Source organism: Symphalangus syndactylus, chromosome 22 (assembly GCF_028878055.3).
Source record: "Symphalangus syndactylus isolate Jambi chromosome 22, NHGRI_mSymSyn1-v2.1_pri, whole genome shotgun sequence".
Lineage (NCBI taxonomy): Eukaryota > Metazoa > Chordata > Mammalia > Primates > Hylobatidae > Symphalangus > Symphalangus syndactylus.
The window spans coordinates 18,122,264-18,142,649 of NC_072444.2; the positions used below are offsets into that span (position 1 = coordinate 18,122,264).

At 48.2% G+C, this 20,386-nt stretch overlaps 2 protein-coding genes and 1 pseudogene across 5 annotated transcripts in view; 1 reads left to right on the plus strand and 2 right to left on the minus strand.

The window, feature by feature from the left end:
* Positions 1–13,341, minus strand: part of LOC129472539 (neuroblastoma breakpoint family member 3-like) — a 31,923-nt gene extending 18,582 nt beyond the window's left edge. The window contains exons 1-9 of one of the 4 annotated variants that reach the window (XM_063631684.1): positions 13,204–13,341; positions 8,442–8,605; positions 8,131–8,340; positions 6,309–6,393; positions 5,200–5,414; positions 4,078–4,150; positions 3,400–3,611; positions 2,150–2,359; positions 325–409 (exon numbers count right to left, since the gene is read on the minus strand). In XM_063631684.1, coding sequence (XP_063487754.1) covers positions 325–409; positions 2,150–2,359; positions 3,400–3,611; positions 4,078–4,150; positions 5,200–5,414; positions 6,309–6,393; positions 8,131–8,305 — 1,055 coding nt within the window. In that variant the 5' untranslated portion in view covers positions 8,306–8,340; positions 8,442–8,605; positions 13,204–13,341. Of the gene's footprint in view, positions 1–324; positions 410–2,149; positions 2,360–3,399; positions 3,612–4,077; positions 4,151–5,199; positions 5,415–6,308; positions 6,394–8,130; positions 8,341–8,441; positions 9,550–13,203 lie in introns of all 4 variants that reach the window. The other 3 variants (XM_063631683.1, XM_063631685.1, XM_055262266.2) reach the window with 3 other exon arrangements.
* LOC129472553 (ER membrane protein complex subunit 1-like) overlaps positions 1–15,372 on the plus strand; it is a 47,210-nt gene extending 31,838 nt beyond the window's left edge. Inside the window, exon 6 of the mRNA XM_063632105.1 lies at positions 14,012–15,372. Within this exon, the coding sequence (XP_063488175.1) occupies positions 14,012–14,084 (73 nt within the window). The 3' untranslated portion in view covers positions 14,085–15,372. The remainder of the gene's footprint in view (positions 1–14,011) is intronic.
* A 449-nt stretch (positions 15,373–15,821) lies between these two features.
* On the minus strand, positions 15,822–19,497 carry LOC129472561 (ER membrane protein complex subunit 1-like; annotated as a pseudogene).
* Between the last annotated feature and the right edge of the window lie 889 nt (positions 19,498–20,386).

A 20,386-nucleotide genomic window follows, 5' to 3' on the forward strand; every position in this document is an offset into this window, starting at 1 on the left:
GGGGTGGTGATGGCACATCATTTGAAGTATACTGAATGCTGCTGGGTGGTTCCCACTCCTTTGGTTAATTTTGTGTTATGCGCATTTCACCTCAACAATTACTTGTTTGAAAAACGGAAAATAAGGCTCTGAGAAACAACTGCAACCCATAACTTATTATCATCCTTGTTCTCTGCTTGATAAATCTTTATGTGTCATGAGCCTGCCATGGCAATTCCTGCCCTTCCCCTGGCCCAGCTTAGCTCTTATTTCTCCTCGACGAGCTGCTGTACTTCAGAGATTTACACACCTGCCCACCTGCCTGCCCCCACGGGCCCCCCTCACCTGAACTGCTCTGCAAGCTCCTTTTCCACGAAGAGCCGCTCATCCCTCAGCATAGACTTTATGAGGTCTTTGCAGTCTTCATACTCTGAGAAAAGACAGACACGCCTGCCTCTGAAAGCCTGGACATGCTGCTCTCATCACTGCCTATAGGGCAGGAGCCAGGTCCATCCCAAGGACAAAACTGTCCTCAGTACCAGGCTCTCGGCAGGGATTTCCACATCTTTACTCCTCAGTCTCCTACTTTCTGGCATCTGGTCCTCCAAAATTTAGAGACGAAGAAACAGAAACTCAAGGCACATCAATGAAGTTGACAAGATGATTCAACCACAATGAAGTGGAGTCAGAATTCACATCCCCTGGGATCTGACTCTGAATGCGGGGCCACTTTACCAAGCCTTGCAGCCTCCCCTCTAAAACACTGCACTGAGGCATGAAGCAGTGATTTTCTGTACAGTCGGGAAGGCCCCTCGGACTATGGGACTGATGGTTTCCCTTTTACTGGGAATTTGAAGGACAAATATGTCAAAGATCTTAAACAACTTTGATTTTTAAATCTTATCTTCGCATGTGATATTAAGAATCATATCTGAAGCATAAAGTATGAGACATAAGACCATAAGGCCATGAAGGAAATATGCCCAAACATTAATAATGTTTGTGTTAATTTAGAAACAGTAGAATGAAGAACTAATAGATAGCATTTACTCTGTGCCAATAAACGTTGTAGGAGATTGACAAGAAATAGCTCATGTAATTTATTGCCGCAATTTACAGAGGTAGGTATTTCCATAGTACCCTATGTACAGATGAGGAAACTGAGGGACAGATAAGACAAGCAACTTGGATGGAGCCCAGGAGACAAGCCAAGGGTCCCTGCTCTGCATACTGCACTGCTACTTCCACACATTCCCGGGTGCGATCTTTCTTCCTCTTTAGGAACAAGAGCCTGTGCCCCAGGAAGCAGGACTTCCCTCTCACCAGGGTACTCTCTGCTTTTCTTTTGACGAGTCTTGCCCTGTCGCCCAGGCTGGAGTGCAATGGCATGATCTTGGCTCAATGCAAACTCTGCCTCCTGAGGGCAAAGGAGTCTCCTGCCTCAGCCTCCCGAGGAGCTGGGAATACAGGTGCCTGTCACCACGCCCAGCTAATGTTTGTATTTTTAGTAGAGATGGGGTTTCTCCATGTTGCCCAGGCTGGTCTCAAACTCCTGACCTCGTGATCCACCCGCCTCAGCCTCCCAGAGTGCTGGGATTACAGGAGTGAGTCACCGTGCATGGCCGCTACTCCCTGCTCTTGATGCTGTCACTTATAGACACCATAGGTTCCATTAGGAGCAGACTCCTCTCGATGCCCCTCACAGCGGGTACTGTGTACTATCACCAAGTTTCCCTCAGGGTCCCTAGAACAGAGCTTTGCCTATTGGGCCTCAACAGAAGCTTGAACAGAATAAGGGTTCACTAGTACCAGATGTTTAGAACAACAGACTAGATGTTATTTGTCTGCCGGATCTTATATGGGACAGAGAGGATTCTTGAAAACACGATTTAGCCTCTTGGAGAAAACAGGTAGTTCTGTGCCCGTGTCCAAAATGAATTAACTGCGATTTTAAATCTAGGCCCACCCCCACCTGACTGCAGACGTGGAAAGTTGCTAAATACTTTGGTACCTCTGACTTACAAATTTAACAAAATGTGCAAATGCCCATTTCCATTGTCCTAGAAGTATGGGAAGGTTGAAATTATTTTTGATGGAGAGAGCATTTAGTTTCTCAGAGAAGACAAGACATCATTCATCATTTTCGTGAAGGTGAGCCTATAGAACTTACCGTAATTATTCTGCCCATTGGCCAGGAAGTAGGCCACTTGAGTTACAAGAAATTTCTGTTGGAGGTTTCTGAACTCCTGTTTGTTCTCTACCAGCTGGGGGCGTGATTTCTTGTTGATTTCTAGAATGTTCATCTCTGCCTTCTCCCTGGACCAAGGGCCCGCAGATACCACCATGCTGATGTTTGTGGCAGAAGAGGTGGGGCCAGGGACTGGGGAGAAGACACCCAAACACATGATGGGTTAAAAACTGGTGAAATCAAGTAGGTTTAATCTGGACTGAGGGATGTCACTACAGCCTCGTCCACTTCTTTGAAGATGTTGTTTCCCTGGTTTCACTCTTCTCATCTCCAGTCTTGATCTCCTTTAAGTCAACTTGTCTTAGCTATGCAGTCACCTTGAAACCAGGACATAAACACTTCTACCCCTTACTTGCTTATAAGTTTCTATAAAGCAAGGCTGGGCCCTGAGTTGCTGACCCCATGAGCGGCCAATGTTTGTGTGTAGCACAACAGATTGTTTTTTGTTTTTTAAACGTTTTTGTTTGTTTGGTTGGTTTTTGGTTGTTTTTTGTTTGAGACGGAGTCTCTGTCGCCAAGGCTGGAGTGCAGTGGCGTGATCTCAGCTCACTGCAACCTGTGCCCTCCCGGGTTCAAGCGATTCTCGTGCCTCAGCCTCCCAAGTAGCTGGGATTACAGGCGCCAACCACCATGCCAGCTAATTTTTGTATTTTTAGTAGAGACGGGGTTTCGCCACGTTGGCCAGGCTGGTTTCAAACTCCTGACCTCAGGTGATCCGCCCGCCTCGGCCTCCCAAAGTGCTGGGATTACAGATGTGAGTCAGCGCCCCTGGCCAGAGACTACTTAGGAATAGCTAAGACAAGCCAATGAAAAGGAGAGAGAGTCTAGCCTGAGAGTAGTGAATGAGGGTGGGAGTATGGTCTGGGCCAATCCTCCCACCTAAACCTCCTGAGCAGTTGGGACTATAGGCACGCAGCACCAGGCCTGGCTAGTTGTTTGTATTCTTTGTAAAGATGGGTTTCACCATCTTGTCCAGGCTGTTCTTGAACCCCTGAACTCAGATGATCCTCCCACTTGGGCCTCCCAAAGTGCTGTGATTATACGTGTCAGTCACCGCACCTAGCTCCATCCTAGTTTCTGACTAAACCAGTATGTATGCATACAGCGTGTCCTCACAATTCATCTCCCATAGCCTAGACAGAAGTATGAGACACAAGGAAAATAGAGGCTACCTGGGAGAAGGTTTGGAGCATCCTGCCGTTCATCACCAGAGGATGCACTGTCTACAACTAGAGGTGGGTCGACTTGGTCTTCCTCAAATGTGATTTCGGTGTTCCCGTGAGGCTGGTTGGACTCACAAGGGCCGTGGCTATTGGAACAAGTGACGGCACATTCCTCCAGTGAGTCCTCAGGGACTTCCTGTTCTTCAGCCTTCTGCACCTCCCTGATGAGCCAGGTGGGATAGAGATGACAGAAAGAAGATTAAACAGAGGGACTGGACCCCAGGGAGTCCTGGCTGGTATTGACAGGAGGCATTAAGAGAGTGGCCCCAGAAAGCAAACAGGAGGTTCCCTTTAAGAGGGAACAGGCAATCCTCTTCTCTCTGCAACAGAGCATGGCTGCCATGGGAGCCAGAGAGGAAGGGAGCAACTGGTGTTCACTGCACTGGACAGATAGGAGCCGAGGAGGACGAAGGCTCAGCTATCCCTGTACGGTACAGGCATGACACCCGCCACACACAGTGAAACGCAACAGCAGCCACACCCTGTGTCTAAGCTGGGTTGAATTTCACATACTGTGGCCAAGGGAATGCAGGCTTTCGGCCCATCGTAGATGCCAGAGAGGATGTGCCTCCTAGACCTTTTTCATTTGTTACCACCCATTACCTGCTCCCGATTATTCAGTGTTACCTGGGGGCACATAATTCCTCTACTTTCTCAGCCTCCTCAACTTTAACATCCTCATCCTCGTCTTCGGCAGTTGCTGTAAATACAAAGTGTTCATTCAGATATTTCCCACTTCACACTCCGCAAGCGCAGTCAGCCCAGTGTGCACAGAGACAGGAACATCTAGGCATGGGTCACTGTTCAGCTGAAAGCTCTCATGTTTTATCTTTAACAAAATGCCCTGGCATGGTTTCCTGATCCATCAGGCAATGCATTTCTGGTCTGGAGTGCCATCACCAAGATGTGGCCAAATATGGAAAAGACCTTTTGCTCCCCATATGATGGAGGCTTCTACAGCCTCTCTCTGGACTTTGGCAGCTGTCTCCCCCATCCCGCTACAGGTCTGATTCGCAGGCACAGGCCTGGTATCCTGTCACGGTTCACATTTCAAACCTGATTCTCTCTCTTGGGAGAGGACAAACTTGTCCCACAGTCCTCTATGCATCAGGAGATTTCACAGGCCCTCCTTCATGTGGCTTCTGCCGTGTTATTCAGGGACATTCTCTCCATGGGGAGGGCTCCAGTCTGAAGCACTTCCTACCACCAAATGCCCCTACATCAAGTGCCTTCTGCAACACCATACGGCAAGGGGCTTTATCTCATTTTGAAAAGCAGTCGTGTTCCCACATGGGGATGCTTCAGACCCTTGCAAGAGACAATTTGCGTGCCTTTGCAGATGGAGACAGAGAAACTCAGGAAGGATAAATCACTCACTCACCGACAGTTACTAAGAACATTGCCAAAGAGACAGCCTGGGAACCTGCTTTCTGAGTCCAGAGCTCTTTTCACTCTAACAAGCGCCCTCCTGTCACAGCCTCCTTCCTGTCCTTTAAAACTAGAAACATGCTGCTTCTTGCTCCAAAGACCACCTTCCATCAAGGAAGGAGGGACATTTGCAATACTGTGACCTCCAACCCCATGGGTTTCCCATCTCTGTTCTTACCCAGGAAGTCCTGGTCATGTCATGGCCACATATGTTTCGTGGAAAAAAACAGCACCGCTACAACTGTCATTGTGAAAGTATGGAGGTCTGGAGTCTCTCATAAGCCTGGGGTTTTGGGTCATCAGGACCTATGGCCACCTTACCTGGGCTGAGCTTTTGGAGTAGGTCCTGTGCCAGCCTACATCCCTCAGCCAGCTGTTCTCGGAGGTCCCACCCCTGGGACTCGTCCAGCTCATCCGGAGTGAGAAGGGCCTGGAGATGCCGAATCAATGAGCAGGAGGCATCTCTCCCTTCCCGTAACTTCACGCTTAACTGGGTCAGCTCCCGTTCCCGAGAGAAAACCAAGACTTCATATTGCCTAAGGTGAGATAGTAGAGAAAATTTAACAGTGGAAAGGGATAAGTGATCAGGTCTAATATGGCGACACAGATTTCTGAGACAATGTCCTCAAGGAGACCTTCAAGCAGAAGGTCAGCACGTGTTTAAAGAAATGTCTGTGGCGAAGAGAAAGAATAAAAAATGGTTCACAGGCTTCCTCCATACGAGAGAGGGCTCCTGGAAGATCCCCCACGATGTTCCATTCATCTGTCTCTTCTGTCACCAAAAGTAGGTCTCTTCCTAATTCAGTTTCAAAAAGCCATCCATCCTTTCAGTTCCTCACTCTGCCCATGGACATTTCCATGTGCATATACACACAGTGCATCTTGCAGCGACTAGATACAAATCCATGGACAGAAACGAGGCTAGGTGCAGATGGGGCCAATTGAAAACATGAAAGAAAAGCATGACAGGCTCGAGAAGGCAACATTGATGGAGTGAAAGGATGAGAAGCCGCAGTCAGTCAGGAGGTGATTCTGACTAAGGGTAAGTGGGGTGGTGATGGCACATCATTTTGAGTATACTGAATGCTGCTTGGTGGTTCCCACTCCTTTGGTTAATTTTGTGTTATGCGCATTTCACCTCAACAATTACTTGTTTGAAAAAGAGAAAATAAGGCTCTGAGAAACAACTGCAACCCATAACTTATTATTATCCTTAAAAACAGAAAATAAGGCTCTGAGAAACAACTGCAACCCATAACTTATTATTATCCTTGTTCTCTGCTTGATAAATCTTTATGTGTCATGAGCCTGCCATGGCAATTCCTGCCCTTCCCCTGGCCCAGCTTAGCTCTTATTTCTCCCCATCGAGCTGCTGTACTTCAGAGATTTACACACCTGCCCACCTGCCTGCCCCCATGGGGCCCCCTCACCTGAGCTGCTCTGCAAACTCCTTTTCCATGAATAGCCGCTCATCCCTCAGCATAGACTTTATGAGGTCTTTGCAGTCTTCATACTCTGAGGAAAGACAGACACGCCTGCCTCAGTGAAAGCCTGGATATGCTGCTCTGGTTACTGCCTACAGGGCAGGAGCCAGGTCCATCCCAAGGACAAAACTGTCCTCAGTACCAGGCTCTCGGCAGGGATTTCCACATCTTTACTCCTCAGTCTCCCGACTTTCTGGCATCTGGTCCTCCAAAATTTAGAGACGAAGAAACAGAAACTCAAGGCACAAGGAAGTTGATAAGATGATTCAACCACAATGAAGTGGAGTCAGAATTCACAGCCCCTGAGGTCTGACTCTGAATGCGGGGCCACTTTCTCAAGCCTTGCAGCCTCCCCTCTAAAACACTGCACTGAGGCATGAAGCAGTGATTTCCTGTACACTCGGGAAGGCCCCTCGGACTATGGGACTGATGGTTTCCCTTTTACTGGGAATTTGAAGGAGAAATATGTCAAAGATCTTAAACATCTTTGATTTTTAAATCTTATCTTCGCATGTGATATTAAGAATCATATCTGAAGCATAAAGTATGAGACATAAGACCATAAGGCCATGAAGGAAATATGCCCAAATACTAATAAGGTTTGTGTTAATTTAGAAACAGTAGAATGAAGAACTAATAGATAGCGTTTACTCTGTGCCAATAAACATTCTAGGAGATTGACAAAAAATAGCTCATGTAATTCATTGCAGCAATTTACAGAGGTAGGTATTTCCATAGTACCCTATGTACAGATGAGGAAACTGAGGGACAGACAAGACAAGCAACTTCGATGGAGCCCAGGAGACAGGCCCAGGGTCCCTGCTCTGCAGACTGCACTGCTACTTCCACACATTCCCGGGTGCGATCTTTCTTCCTCTTTAGGAACAAGAGCCTGTGCCCCAGGAAGCAGGACTTCCCTCTCACCAGGGTACTCTCTGCTTTTGACGAGTCTTGCCCTGTCGCCCAGGCTGGAGTGCAATGGCATGATCTTGGCTCAATGCAAACTTTGCCTCCTGGGTGCAAAGAAGTCTCGTGCCTCAGCCTCCCGAGGAGCTGGGATTACAGGCGCCTGCCACCACGCCTAGCTAATGTTTGTATTTTTAGTAGAGATGGGGTTTCTCCATGTTGCCCAGGCTGGTCTCAAACTCCTGACCTCGTGATCCGCCCGCCTCAGCCTCCCAGATTGCTGGGATTACAGGAGTGAGTCACCGTGCACGGCCCCTACTCCCTGCTCTTGATGCTGTCACTTACAGATACCATAGGTTCCATTAGGAGCAGACTCGTCTTGAAGCCCCTCACAGCGGGTACTGTGTACTATCATCAAGTTTCCTACAGGGTCCCTAGAACAGAGCTTTTCCCATTGGGCCTCAACAGAAGCTTGAACAGAATAAGGGTTCACTAGTCCCAGACGTTTAGAACAACAGACTAGATGTTATTTTTCTGCCAGATCTTACGTGGGACAGAGAGGATTCTTGAAAACACGATTTAGCCTCTTGGAGAAAACAGGTCGTTCTGTGCCCGTGTCCAAAATGAATTAACTGCGATTTTAACTCTAGGCCCGCCCCCACCTGACTGCAAACGTGGAAGGTTGCTAAATACTTTGGTACCTCTGACTTCCAAATTTAACAAAATGTGTAAATGCCCATTTCTATTTTCCTAGAAGTATGGGAAGGTTGAAATTATTTTTGATGGAGAGAGCATTTAGTTTCTCAGAGAGAAGAGAGGACATCATTGATCACTTTTGTGATGGTGAGCCTACAGAACTTACCATAATTATTCTGCCCTTTGGCCAGAAAGTAGGCCACTTGAGTTACAAGAAATTTCTGTTGGAGGTTTCTGAACTCCTGTTTGTTCTCTACCAGCTGGGGGTGCGATTTCTTGTTGATTTCTAGATTGTTCATCTCTGCCTTCTCACTGGACCAAAGGCCGGCAGCTACCACCATGCTGATATTTGTGGCAGAAGAGGTGGGGCCAGGGACTGGGGAGAAGACACCCAAACACATGATGGGTTAAAAACTGGTGAAATCAAATAGGCTTAATTAGGACTGAGGGATGTCAGTACTGGAATTCTTAACTTACTGTTGAGAAAAAGGTGATCAGTCCCCACAGCACTTTAGGATCCTTAACGACAAAAACAATGTTCACGGTGCCTGAGCTCAGAGCTGAAGGCACTGCCAATAGCTCAGTCTCCGACAAGAGTGAGCAAGGGTGTGGCCAGTGTGCCAGGTAACGGTCTGCAGTTGCTACAACACAATTAGAACGTGGGGGTGTCATGGAATCTTAGGAGCCCTCACTCCAACTGCCAAGGCTTTGCTGAAACACAGGCACCCTAGTCTCACCTGAGGGTCACCACCAATTGGGATCATTCCTTCAAAATTCACTCTCAGTATTCGTGTACCCTTGTGACAATGCCACAGACCCATCTCTTTCCCAATACATCTAAGCACATTCCTCACTGTTTATCGCTTGTCTGTGCAACATGATCAAGGCAGAAACAGTTTCCCAACAGGTTATATTTTCTTAATGGTAGTCATGATGTCACCCCACCTGCTCCAAGTTAAAACAGATCTTAAGGCTTTTCCACAAGTGTAAGATATCAAACTTTTAGCCTGCCCTGATTTCCTCTGGGTCTTCTGCAGTTTTGTCTGTATCCACTAGACAGTGAATGAATAATTCACTTGTGAAAAATGTTGTCTTTCCTGTCTCAGTCTTCTTCTTGCTGTTTCCCATTGTTATGTTGATTTCTTTTTTCTTACTGGGGCACCATCTTGGCTTTTCATTACACTCTAGACTAGTTTGACATCCCTATGTCCAGAGCTCTTCCTCTATGTGGGTTGATTTGTTTTTTAATGTCACTGAGCACTACATTTTATACTTGTCACTTATGGATGTCATTCTATTGTCGCAAGAGCTCTTTTCAAGGTATCAAGTGATCAAAATCATTTCTATAGAGATCTCCTGAAAACATGTGTGACCATCTATCGAGGAGTTTCATAAACCTGATTCTATTTTGTTGTTTCCATTTTGTTTTCCCATATACTGAAAAGAACAGGGCCATGAGCGGTTCTTATGGAATATGGTTTGATATCTGTTTTGTTGGGTTGGACTAACACCATTGATTTTTGGTTTCATTCCACTAACAGAACATGCTCTCCGTCACCATGGCCAGCATGTTGGGGTTCAGGCTCTGGAGAGAGAGAGAAAAGCTCCCTTAGAACCACGAACACTCATCACACACTCCATTCCTGTGCTGTGAGACCAACCTGGAGCTTTCCAGCCTGGCAGAGGAATCAGGGTTTCTGGTGAAAAGAGCTTCGTGTTTGGAGTTTCTCATCACTGCACTTGTTTTATGTGCGTTGGGTACTGGGTGCCATGCCCGGTACCTTGTATTTTATCTAATCCCTTAAACAGTCTTGCAGAGTAGCTATTATGGTCCGCATTTTGCAGAAAAGTCCCAAAGTAGTTAAGCAGCTTCTCAAGTCACAGATAGCAAATGGTAACCCAAGATAAAATCCAGGTCTGCCCACTCATTGACCTAGGGACAAATGCTGCAGTGATATTTTTCTTTTGAGGGTCACCACCGCCCTCCCCATCGCTAAATCCAGTGGCAAAGTCTTGGCCCTCATCTTACTTGACCCACTAGTACCACGTGATGCAGGTGATCACGACCTCCTTGTGACATTTTCTCACCTGGCTTCCAGAACATCCCTGCCCAGCACTCCTTCTACCTTACTGGCCTCTCCTTCTCAGTCTCTTTTGGAGGTTCTTCCACATCTCCCCAGTTTCTTCATGGTGGAACACACCAGGAAGCTCTCAAGCCTGGAGCATTTTCATCACACTCACCCTCGTGGTGATCTCAAGCCAATCTCATGGCTTGAACACCATTTATGGATGTTGGCAATGCCCAATGTATATATCCAAACCAGATACTCCTTTGAACTCCAGACTTCACTAAGAACTATCTCAGTATCTTTTCTCAGATGTTTCATCTGAAACTTAACATGGCCCAAACTGAACTGTTCTAACCCCTGCCTAAAATCTGCTCCTCTCTCCTCCCCAGCCAGTCGCGACGCCAAACATCAGTGGCTCAGACCTAAAGCCTCGAGTCATCCTTGACTCCTTTCCCTGTAACACACATATACCTGCTCTTGGCTCTACCTTCAAAATACCCAGAACCTGATCCCTCCTTGCCACCTCCATGCTACCAGCCCAGCTCCAGCCATCAGCACCTGGATGACCCCACAGCCTAAATGGTCTGCTTTCCTCCTCACCCCTCTACAGTCTAATCTAGGTCAAATGAGCCTGTGGAATCTCAATCACTGATGTCACTCCTCTGCTGAAAACTCCCCAGTGACTCTTCACCGTGCTCCAAAGTGAAGGCCACGGTGGTGGCCTGTGATCTGGCCCTGTTGCCCTCTGCCCTCAGCAGGCCTGACATGCCTCCTCACTCATCATCTTCTGGTTACCTGGTCTTCTTTGCTGTTCCTCACACACACCAGGGGCACTCTGACTTTTCTCTCTGGAAGGCTCTCCCCGCAGCTATCCACACGACTCACTTCCTCACTCAAGTCCACTCACTCTGTGCCACTTTCTCACTAAGCCCCTCCTTAGCCACCCGATTTACACTGTACCCGCTTTCCCTCTTCCCGGCTTTATTTTTCTCTGTAGAACTGGTCACTTTCTAATACACTATCTAATTTACCTATTTATTTTCTTTATTATTAGCCTCACCCAACTATGATGAAAGCCTCACAAGGTGAGGAAGTTTTGCCTATTTTGCCCATTTTATATCCCAGTGTCTAAATGAGTGCCTGCATCCAGCTAGCACTCAAAAATACTTGCTGCTGGCCGGATGCGGTGGCTCACGCCTGTAATCCTAACACTTTGGGAGGCCAAGATGGGAGGATTGCTTGAGCCCAGGAGTTCAAGACCAATCTGGACAACACAGCAAGACTCCATCTCTAAAGAAAATAACTGCCTGGGCACAGTGCTCACACCTGTAATCCCAGCACTTTGGGAGGCCAAGGCGGGCAGATCACGAGGTCAAGAGATCAAGACCATCCTGGCCAACATGGTGAAACCCCATCTCTAAAAATACAAAATTTAGCTGGGCATGGTGGTGCGCGCTTGTAGGCCCAGCTACTCGGAAGGCTGAGGCAGGAGAATCTCTTGAACCTGGGATGTGGAGGTTGCAGTGAGCCAAGATCGTGCCACTGCACTCCAGCCTGGCGAAAGAGCAAGACAGTGTCTCAAAAAAAAAAAAAAGAAAGAAAGAAAATAAAATAAGCCATGGTGACATGCACCTGTTGTCCCAGCTGCTTAGGAGGCTGAAATGGGAGGACTGCTTGAGCCCAGAAGGTCAAAGCTGCAGTGAGCTGTGATTGCACCACTGCACTCCAGCCTGGGCAACAGGGCAAGACCCTGTCTCAAAAAAGAAAAACAAAAAAAGAGTCAATAGCACTAATAATAATGTTAAGTATGTGACAGGCACTATTCTAATCAGTTTACATGTTATCATTAATCTTCAAAACCATCCTCTGCCGTTGGTGCTATTATCCCCGTTATACTGGGGAAAATTGAAGCTCAGGCAGCCTAAGAGATGAACAGCTAGGCCATCGCAGAGCCAAGTCCTAACTCAACAGTCAAACTAGAGGCTTGCACTGTGTTGCACTGGCTCATGCTTAGTGATCCAGCTTTACCATCAAGTTCCGTGATCTCTATTCTATGACACCCCCTCCAACTAGGTCTCTGCTGTACCAGAGGGTGTAATTAATGTGCATTACTACTATCATTACAATCTCTCCCACCACAGTTTTGCAGCCCACTAGTCACCTCAATCTCCCTCTCTTTAACACTAACTAGAGTGTTGGCGCACAGAGATGGAGGTTCTGATGGCTCGACTATGGTTTAACCCCAGAATGCTCTATCAGTACTACCACTAGTAATAAGAGCTGGGCTAGGCACAGTGGCTCAAGTCTCTAATCCCAACACTTCAGGAGGCTGAACTAAGAGAACTGCTTGAGGCCAGGAGATAGAGACCAACCTAGGCAACATAGTGAGACCCTGTAAATACAAAAATAAAAAATTAAAATTTTTTTTGTTTGTTTGGAGACAGGGTCTCACTCTGTCTCGCAGGCTGGAGTGCAGCAGCACAACTGCAGCTCACTGTAGCCTCAACCTCCCCAGGCTCAGGTGATCCTCCTACCTCAGCCTCCTGAGTAGCTGAGACCACAGGCACGCACCACCATGCCCAGCTAATTTTTTTTTTTTTTTTTTTTTTTTGGGTAAAGACAAGGTTTCAGCCACGTTGCCCAAGCTGGCCTCAAACTCTTGGACTCAACTAATCCACCCACCTCGACCCCTCAAAATGCTGGGATTACTGGCATGAGCCACCAAGCCCAGCCGTTTTTAATAAATTAGCATGGCATGTGCCTCTGGTCCCAACTACTTGGGAGACTGAGATGAAAGGATTGCATAAGCCCAGAAGGACGAAGCTGCAGTGAGCCATGACTGCATCACTGCACTCCAGCCTGGGAAACAGAGCAAGACTCTGTCTCAGGAAACAAACAAACAAACAAAAAAGGTCAAAAAAGTAAGAGCTAACATCTGTTGCTTACCATACGCTAGGCACTGGGCTAGGCATGAACATCTCATGTGATCATCAAAACAAGCCTAGGAGGAGCGTATATTATCCCCATTTCACAAACAAAAATTAAGGCTCAAAGGGATGAAATGACTTACTCAAGGTCATAGATCTACCAAGTCCTACAGCCAGACTTGAAGCCCTTCTTTTCCTGATTCGAAAGCCCTTGCTGTCTACCAGACAGCTGGCTGTATGTACCTTGTAGAGCACACTGCGGTCCCCCATCACACGGCCCTGGGAATGAACATGCTCACTGCTGCGTTTCCCCTTCACCTTGACAATCCGCTGTACTTCTGGGGGAATGGTCAGCTCCCAACTCAGCTCAGTGGTGAGATCCTAGGGCAGGGGCAAAAAAAGCCTGTAATCAGGAGGGTACACTTAGAACTGAAACAGCTAGAGTTAGACACATCCTGGAGTTCATTATCTGAGGCCTTTTTGCAGGAAGGAACAGAGATCAGAACTAGAAAAATGAGCCAGGAGCAGTGACTCATGCTTGTAATCCCAGCACTTAAACCTGGGAGGCAGAGGTTGCAGTGAGCTGAGATCATGCCACTGTACTCCAGCAGTCTGAGCAACAAGAGCAAAACTCCGTCTCAAAAAACAAAAAAAGCAGGTGACAGGCCGGGCACGCTGGCTCACACCTGTAATCCCAACGCTTTGGGAGGCCAAGGCAGGCGGATTACTTGAGGTCAGGAATTCGAGACCAACCTGGCCAACATGGGGAAATCCTGTCTCTACTGAAAATACAAAAATTAGCTGGTCGTGGTGGCGAATGCCTGTAATCCCAGCTACTCAGGAGGCTGAGGCAGGAGAATTGCTTGAATCCGAAAGGTGGAGATTGCAGTGGGCCGAGATCATGCCACTGCACTCCAGCCTGGGCAAGAGAGCAAGACTCTATCTCAAATTAAAAATAAATAAATAAATAAGTAATAAAAAATTAAAAAAGCAGGTGACATTAGGCTATGAACAAAACACTCAGTGCACACCCCACTTGAATCTCTTCCAGAAACCTGCAGCCTCCCAAAAAACAGTCTCATTGGAACACATCGGAAGACCTGGGAAATAAAAAAAAGGGTTGAATGAGGTCTACTTACCCAACTGCTACAGGAAAAGTAGCAGATGATCCTCCGTCTGCACCAAAGCCCGGTAGCCCACTGAGTCATCCTTCTTCAAGAACACCTGGATATACAGCTATAAGCCACAGTCAAGACCAGTGTAGTCAGTGAGGATCCAAATGCCTCTGAGAGCACCAGACCCCAGGATCCAAATGCCTCTGAGAGCACCAGACCCCAGGATCCAAATGCCTCTGAGAGCACCAGACCCCAGGAGTCAAAGCCTGGACTTTACAGAGGTACAAGCCATGGCTTGTTATTTGATGTCTAAACAATGTAGCTATTATCTGGATGCCAGTAAGTGATCCATAGTCTTAGGAGCCAACACAATGATGTTGGGGTCTCCCAGACCTTTCCATGGAAGAACTTGAGTACTCCACGGGTACCACGCCATTCATCCATGCTCTAATCACACCCCACAAAGGTGAGCAGGAGGCCGGGATTAGACTTTCTGCTTTAGAAACGAAGAAGCCACAACCCTAGCAGCTGAGGAACACAACCAGATGCACACAGAGGCAATACTGGGTAGTGATGAGGAGTCCAAGCTGTGGGGTTAGACCTGAATCTGAACCCCAGTGACACCTCTTACTAGCTCCGTGACTCTGGCTATGGTACTCGATCCCACCAGGCCACAGAATCATTTTAAAAGCAGGTCAGGAACAACCGCTTCACGGGAGTGTTCGGAGGGTTAAATCAATTAATGTGTAAGTTAAAAGCTTAGAACAGTGCCTGGTGCACAATGATGAGCTGGCATAAATAATACCCGCCTTTAGTGTGATTTCTAACAACTCAGTGGCTCAGGGAGCACTAGAACACATGTTCAGAGAGCCTAATCCGAGCCCCATGGCTAAGACCTGGCCCTGAGGAAAGGACGCCATGTGCTGAGAAGCCCACAGGACAGTCTGCAAAGAAAGGCTCTGCCTCACCCGCTCAGGCCGAGTGCCGCTCTGTTCCAGGCTAAATGTAATCGTGGTGTCCAGCAGCCGCCGACCTGTCTCCACGAGGTATAGGTTAATGGTGTAGGTCTGATTGAAGCAAGCCAGAGAGTCCTAGGGGTACAGACAGCACGTGTCAACTACAGGTATCCCCCGAAAGCAAAGCCCACCAAAGGAAGTCCAAGGACTGGGGGCAAATACCCTAGAGAAGGAGCCAGGCCAGAAGGGGAAACATATGCAAAGGAGAATAAAAGAGAAAAGCAAGCTAAATCCTAAGGCAGAAATAAGGTGCCTGAGTAAATAAATGAAATTACAACTACCATACTTGTCTTGGAAGCCAGTACAGAGTAGCAGAGACTTCTGAGAGAGAGGTAGGGCTGAGCAAGGTAAGACTGAGCAAGACAGGAGGCAGGGAAACGCTTAGATGGAGGCCACAGCAGGAACCTATGCCTCCAGCCAGGGGCTCATGCCTCCACTACAGGGTAACTGCACAGATTACTACTCAACTGTGCCAGCCAGGATCCCAAAAGAAATGGGGACGCTCAGGCCCAGAGGAGAAAGTGGCTAGGAACAGATTCTAGGGATTCTACCTCCTAATCTCCCAGTAAAATGAGATTAAGAGAAACATCATTTAATTTACAGTACTTAGGAAACCCCATTTGAAGCTGGGAACTCTAGGATGTGCTCCTAACCAAAGCTGTTCCCCCCAACTCTCTTTGGTGGCCTCCTGCGTCTCTAGGTCTGGCATACTGCCCAGTGCCACACCCTACCTTTGAACTAGACTTCTCCGAAAAGCTCCCCATTGACCCATCTTCAGAATTGCTAGTTTTCTGCTATGAGAAAGAGAAGGACAGGAGAAAATTCAGCCAAAGGGTCACTTCCCAGTCGCTGAAAAGAAGCTTTTGTTTCTGTCTTCTTAGCACTTAAGAGAAGACAACGCTCATTTCTCACCCCTGCCCACAAAGCCTATTCAACCCTTAACAGCCCCATAAGAAAGTAAGGTCATCACATTAGGGTCTCGTTCCTGGGGAGAAATGGGGTGTGCAGAAAGCTCTATACGGTGAGGCAAGACCTCACTTCTCAACAGCCTCCTGCCCCCTGGGTTCATACTGACCAGGTCAATGTGCCCAGACTTCTGATTTTCAGGGTTCCTAGTGGAGACCAGGAAGGAGAATCCCAAGTGCTGACTGTTGTTCTCAATACTCACCACTTCATTCCGACGGGCCATGACTGCAGCCACCGTCTTCTCCCCAGTGGTGGCAAAGCTCACTAGGGCAGTCTGGGGGAAAAGCAAGGCATCAGCTCCTAAATGGGACCAGTACTAGCCAGCTGCCTTACAGAGGGTCACCTCTTCAGGGCCTTAGAGTTGAAAGTGCTCTCCATTTCGGAGCAGAATGGTCAGGCATTTAAGAGCAGAGGGAGGCCTCGGTTGCATCTACAGCTGAAAACAGAACTCTCCCTACCTCCAACGCAGGCACAGGTCAATCTTAAATCCCATGCTGCTTGTTCTTACTGTCTACGGGGAAGCTCTCATTTATGTCCCCATATTTCCTTTGGACTAAGGAAGGCACTAGTTTTGCTCTAAAGATCCTTTGTAATACTCAGGAGGAAATATACCATTTCTACGGTAAGGCTACCTACCCCCTCTCAAACCACTTATGGGAAGGTGTCATCAATCTTGGGCCTAAGAGCAAACGTTTCCAGATTCAAAAGCACTGCCTTCTAGCATCCATGTCTTGGAGAGATCCCCTGAATCCTAGCAAACCATGTTGCCTGCAGTTACCTGTGGGAAGTTTTTAAGCAAACTCAGGGTTCCGTAATGGTACTGCAGCAGAGCATAGTGGCTTGGGGACAAGTGCAGGAAGAACTGGGCCCGGGAAGCGTCCACTGGGTTGGGCTGGGTAGGCAGGACCGGGGTTGGAATCCACTTCCAAATTCTAAGTCGAGAGACTGGAAGGCAAGAAGGAGGAGGATTATGGCTAACAGCTGACGACTCCCTGACCCATCCCAGGCTCACACCCTCTGCCCTACTTTGCCGGGGGAAGTAACTGGGCCATGGCAGGTGGCTCCAAACGCTCCAGTTCAAGTTCCACAAAGGGGAAAGTGACCGATTTCCTCTTACACCAGTTCAGCCAGAGGCCTGAATGGCTTCCACTGCTCAGGAAGAGTCTGGGAGAAAGAATCATGCCAAACTTTCTACTCCCCACAGGAAATGCCTCAGGCCAGAAGAAGCGGTGGCAGCCTCCCACCTGCAGCGCGATCTGTCTCAACTCCCATTCCGTCTTCAGAGCCAAAGTTTGGAGGGAACGTGAGCTCGGGTCAGGACACACCAGGACAGCCTCATCCACCACAACACAGGCTCCGGACAGGTGCTGCAGCCATGGAGTTGAAACCCTAACCTACAGAAAAGTCATCGTTAACAGGAAGCTCGTGAAAGATTTTTACATTTCCCTCTCAGCCCAACAGCAATATTGCTGCCAGCATCCCACTGGGGGTCCTAAGCTCAAAGGTTCTTCATGGTTGGTTGTATAGCAGTTCTTCCTGTCCCCTGAAACCCCACCCTCCAACCTCCTGAGAGCCTTCAAAGCTGGAAAAAATATCAGGATTTTCTTTCTGGTCACTGGAAAAATATACCCGATAATTTTAAATACCTGACACTTCAGAATCAGCACTTCTTTACTATATTTGCCATATGTGGTGTCCTACTGTGATTTCGCAGCACTGTAAGATACTTACGGGCAGAGACTAGATCTATGTAAACTTTTAGCCACCCCAGAAGATAACACATGCAAATATGACTACTTTAAATAGAGGCCTAATGGGAAGGCAGCTGGCAAGTTACCAGAATGAGGGAGCATAAGTAGCTTTTGCATCTGCCCAGCCAAGTTCCCTGTTCCCCAGTACAAAGAAATCTATCGAGTCTCCCCCAACCCCACCTTATTCACAGGCTCCTGTCACCCTCCTGTACCTGCTGAACAATCTCTCCATCTTCCACATTAAACTTGACAACGTTCACATGGCTGAAGGGAACAACTCCGAGGGCCCACACCACCCCAGAGCCGTAAGAATACACCATCTGGTAGTGGATGCTGTCACTAAGAGAGGGAAGAAGAAACCGCAGCGTCAGCTTTAAACCCAGGACAGGATTATCCTCAGGGGCTGCCAGGCCTCAGCCAGATGTCACCAACTAGTAATTCCCAAATAGGTTTTCTTTGGCTCACACAGTTTGGGGGCTTTTGTTGTTGTTGTTCTTAATTTGAATTAGTTGTCAACATTTAGAAGATATTATACTTCACAATCAGATTTCTAAATTTTCCTACAGTTAGAAGACCTGGCAACACCAGGCCTAAATACAGAGCGCCAATCAGGTGGGTAAGGCCAGGCGCACTGCAGCTCCCATCCAGCCAGTGTTGCTCACGGATATTTCATAACCTGCCTCATAGCATTTTCTTTGTTCTGTTTTTTTAGACAGTGTCTCACTCTGTCACCCAAGCTGCAGTGCAGTGGTGCGATCACGGCTCGCTGCAGCCTCTACCTCCCGAGGCTCAGGTGATCCTCCCACCTCAGCCTCCCAAGTAGCTGGGATCACAAGCACGCACCACCACGCCCGGCTAATTTTTTGTATTTTTTGTAGAGATGGGGTTGCCCAGGCTGGTCTCGAACTCCTGAGCTCAAGTGATCTACCCACCTCAGGCTCCCAAAGTGCAGGGATTACAGGATGAGACACCAGGCCAGGCCAGAATTTGAAGTTTCGAGTCCTGCTCTAAACTTTGAAAATGGCCACAGGGTGTCCAAGTAGATCCTTTTCTCTTGTTCCCTCCCTCTTGTTCCTTCCCAGTTTCAATGTTTTCTACCAGCAGGACCTCGAGAAACCATTTCACACCTCACTCAGCCTACCCTGGGTCTTCTTGAGTTGTTCTAACTCTTAATATGAATGAAAGGCTCAGTCAGAACTAGAACCAGAACTAGAACTTGAACTACAAGTCAGAAGGCGCAAAGTACCACATCCACAAGCGAGTGGCTCCCGTAGCATGGCTCGCCCTAGCACCCCAGTTTCAGAGTGTTCTCCTCAGTGCAAAGGAAACTCCAGGCATACTCCAGAGTTTCACCCATACTCACAGCCTTCGAGATCTTGTGAGTGCAACACACTCCATGCAACACCAACAAGAGACAGGCCTGGGTTAAAGCAAATGCTTCGGGTCCCTCAAGGAGAAAGAGGAGCTCCTAGAGAGTAGGACGAGGCAGCTGTTGCCTGTGAGCAGGCAGCCTTACCTTTCTGGGAGATGTTCCACCCACTTGAGGTGCCCACTGGAGAGATGATGGAGGGCAAGCGTAGTCTTCTTCAGGACTGCGATGTACCTTACAGACTCCTGCAGGTCAACCAGCCCAAGTGCCTGGAAACTGAGCACAAGTACAGGTTGAGAGCGGCCCGCACCTGCAGAGCCTCAGGCTGGAAGAGACAGTCCAGAACAGTACCCACTGTTGCTTAGTGGGTAAGAAAACAGGCTTTGGGGTCAAACCCAGCTGGATCCTAACCCTGGCTCTGTCTTGTTAGTCAACGTCAGATTCTGCACTTGCAACCATTTGGCCACACTGCTTGCTTCCCTGAAACCATCTATGTCTCCTAAAGGCTGTTCCCTCCTTTTTTGTATTTTTAATAGAGATGGGGTTTCACTGTGTTGGCCAGGATGGTCTCGACCTCCTGACCTCGTGATGCACCCGCCTTGGCCCAAATCCCAAAGTGTTGGGATTACAGGCGTGAGCCACTGCACCTGGCCCAAGTCTGGGCTGATCTTGAGTCTTTGGGCTCAAGCAATCCTCCCACCTCAGCATCCCAAATTGCTGGGATTACAGGTGTCAGCCACTGCATCTGGTCTGAAATCTACATTTTTAACCATTAGCCTTTCCTGGGTCCTTGGCTGCCCACCCTGGAGACAGCCCAACTGTGTTTGTAGTGGCAGGGCTTCCCTCTCCCTGCTGTCCCTAACCCCCTTCTCCAGCTTGGGTATTATATAGTTATGGCTTCCCTTTAGTGAGCACCTGTTAAGTGCCAGGTCTGCAGGCAAAGTGCTTCACACAATTTCTAATTCAGACAAGCGGCCTGAAAAGGAAGTCTGAAGCTGAAAGGCTGGGTGACTGACCTCGGTTTACCCAGCTGCTGAGCAGCAGCAGAGTGGCTCTGAAGTCAGCTCTGTCTACAGCTGAGACAGCATGGAGGCAGGGCTTTAGAGCCCAATGGTCATGGCTGTTTCCACACAGTAATGCAAGGCATACATGAATAACCACAGCCCAGTTAGCAGCAGGGCCATGGCTGGGAGGGGCATGATTAGTCAC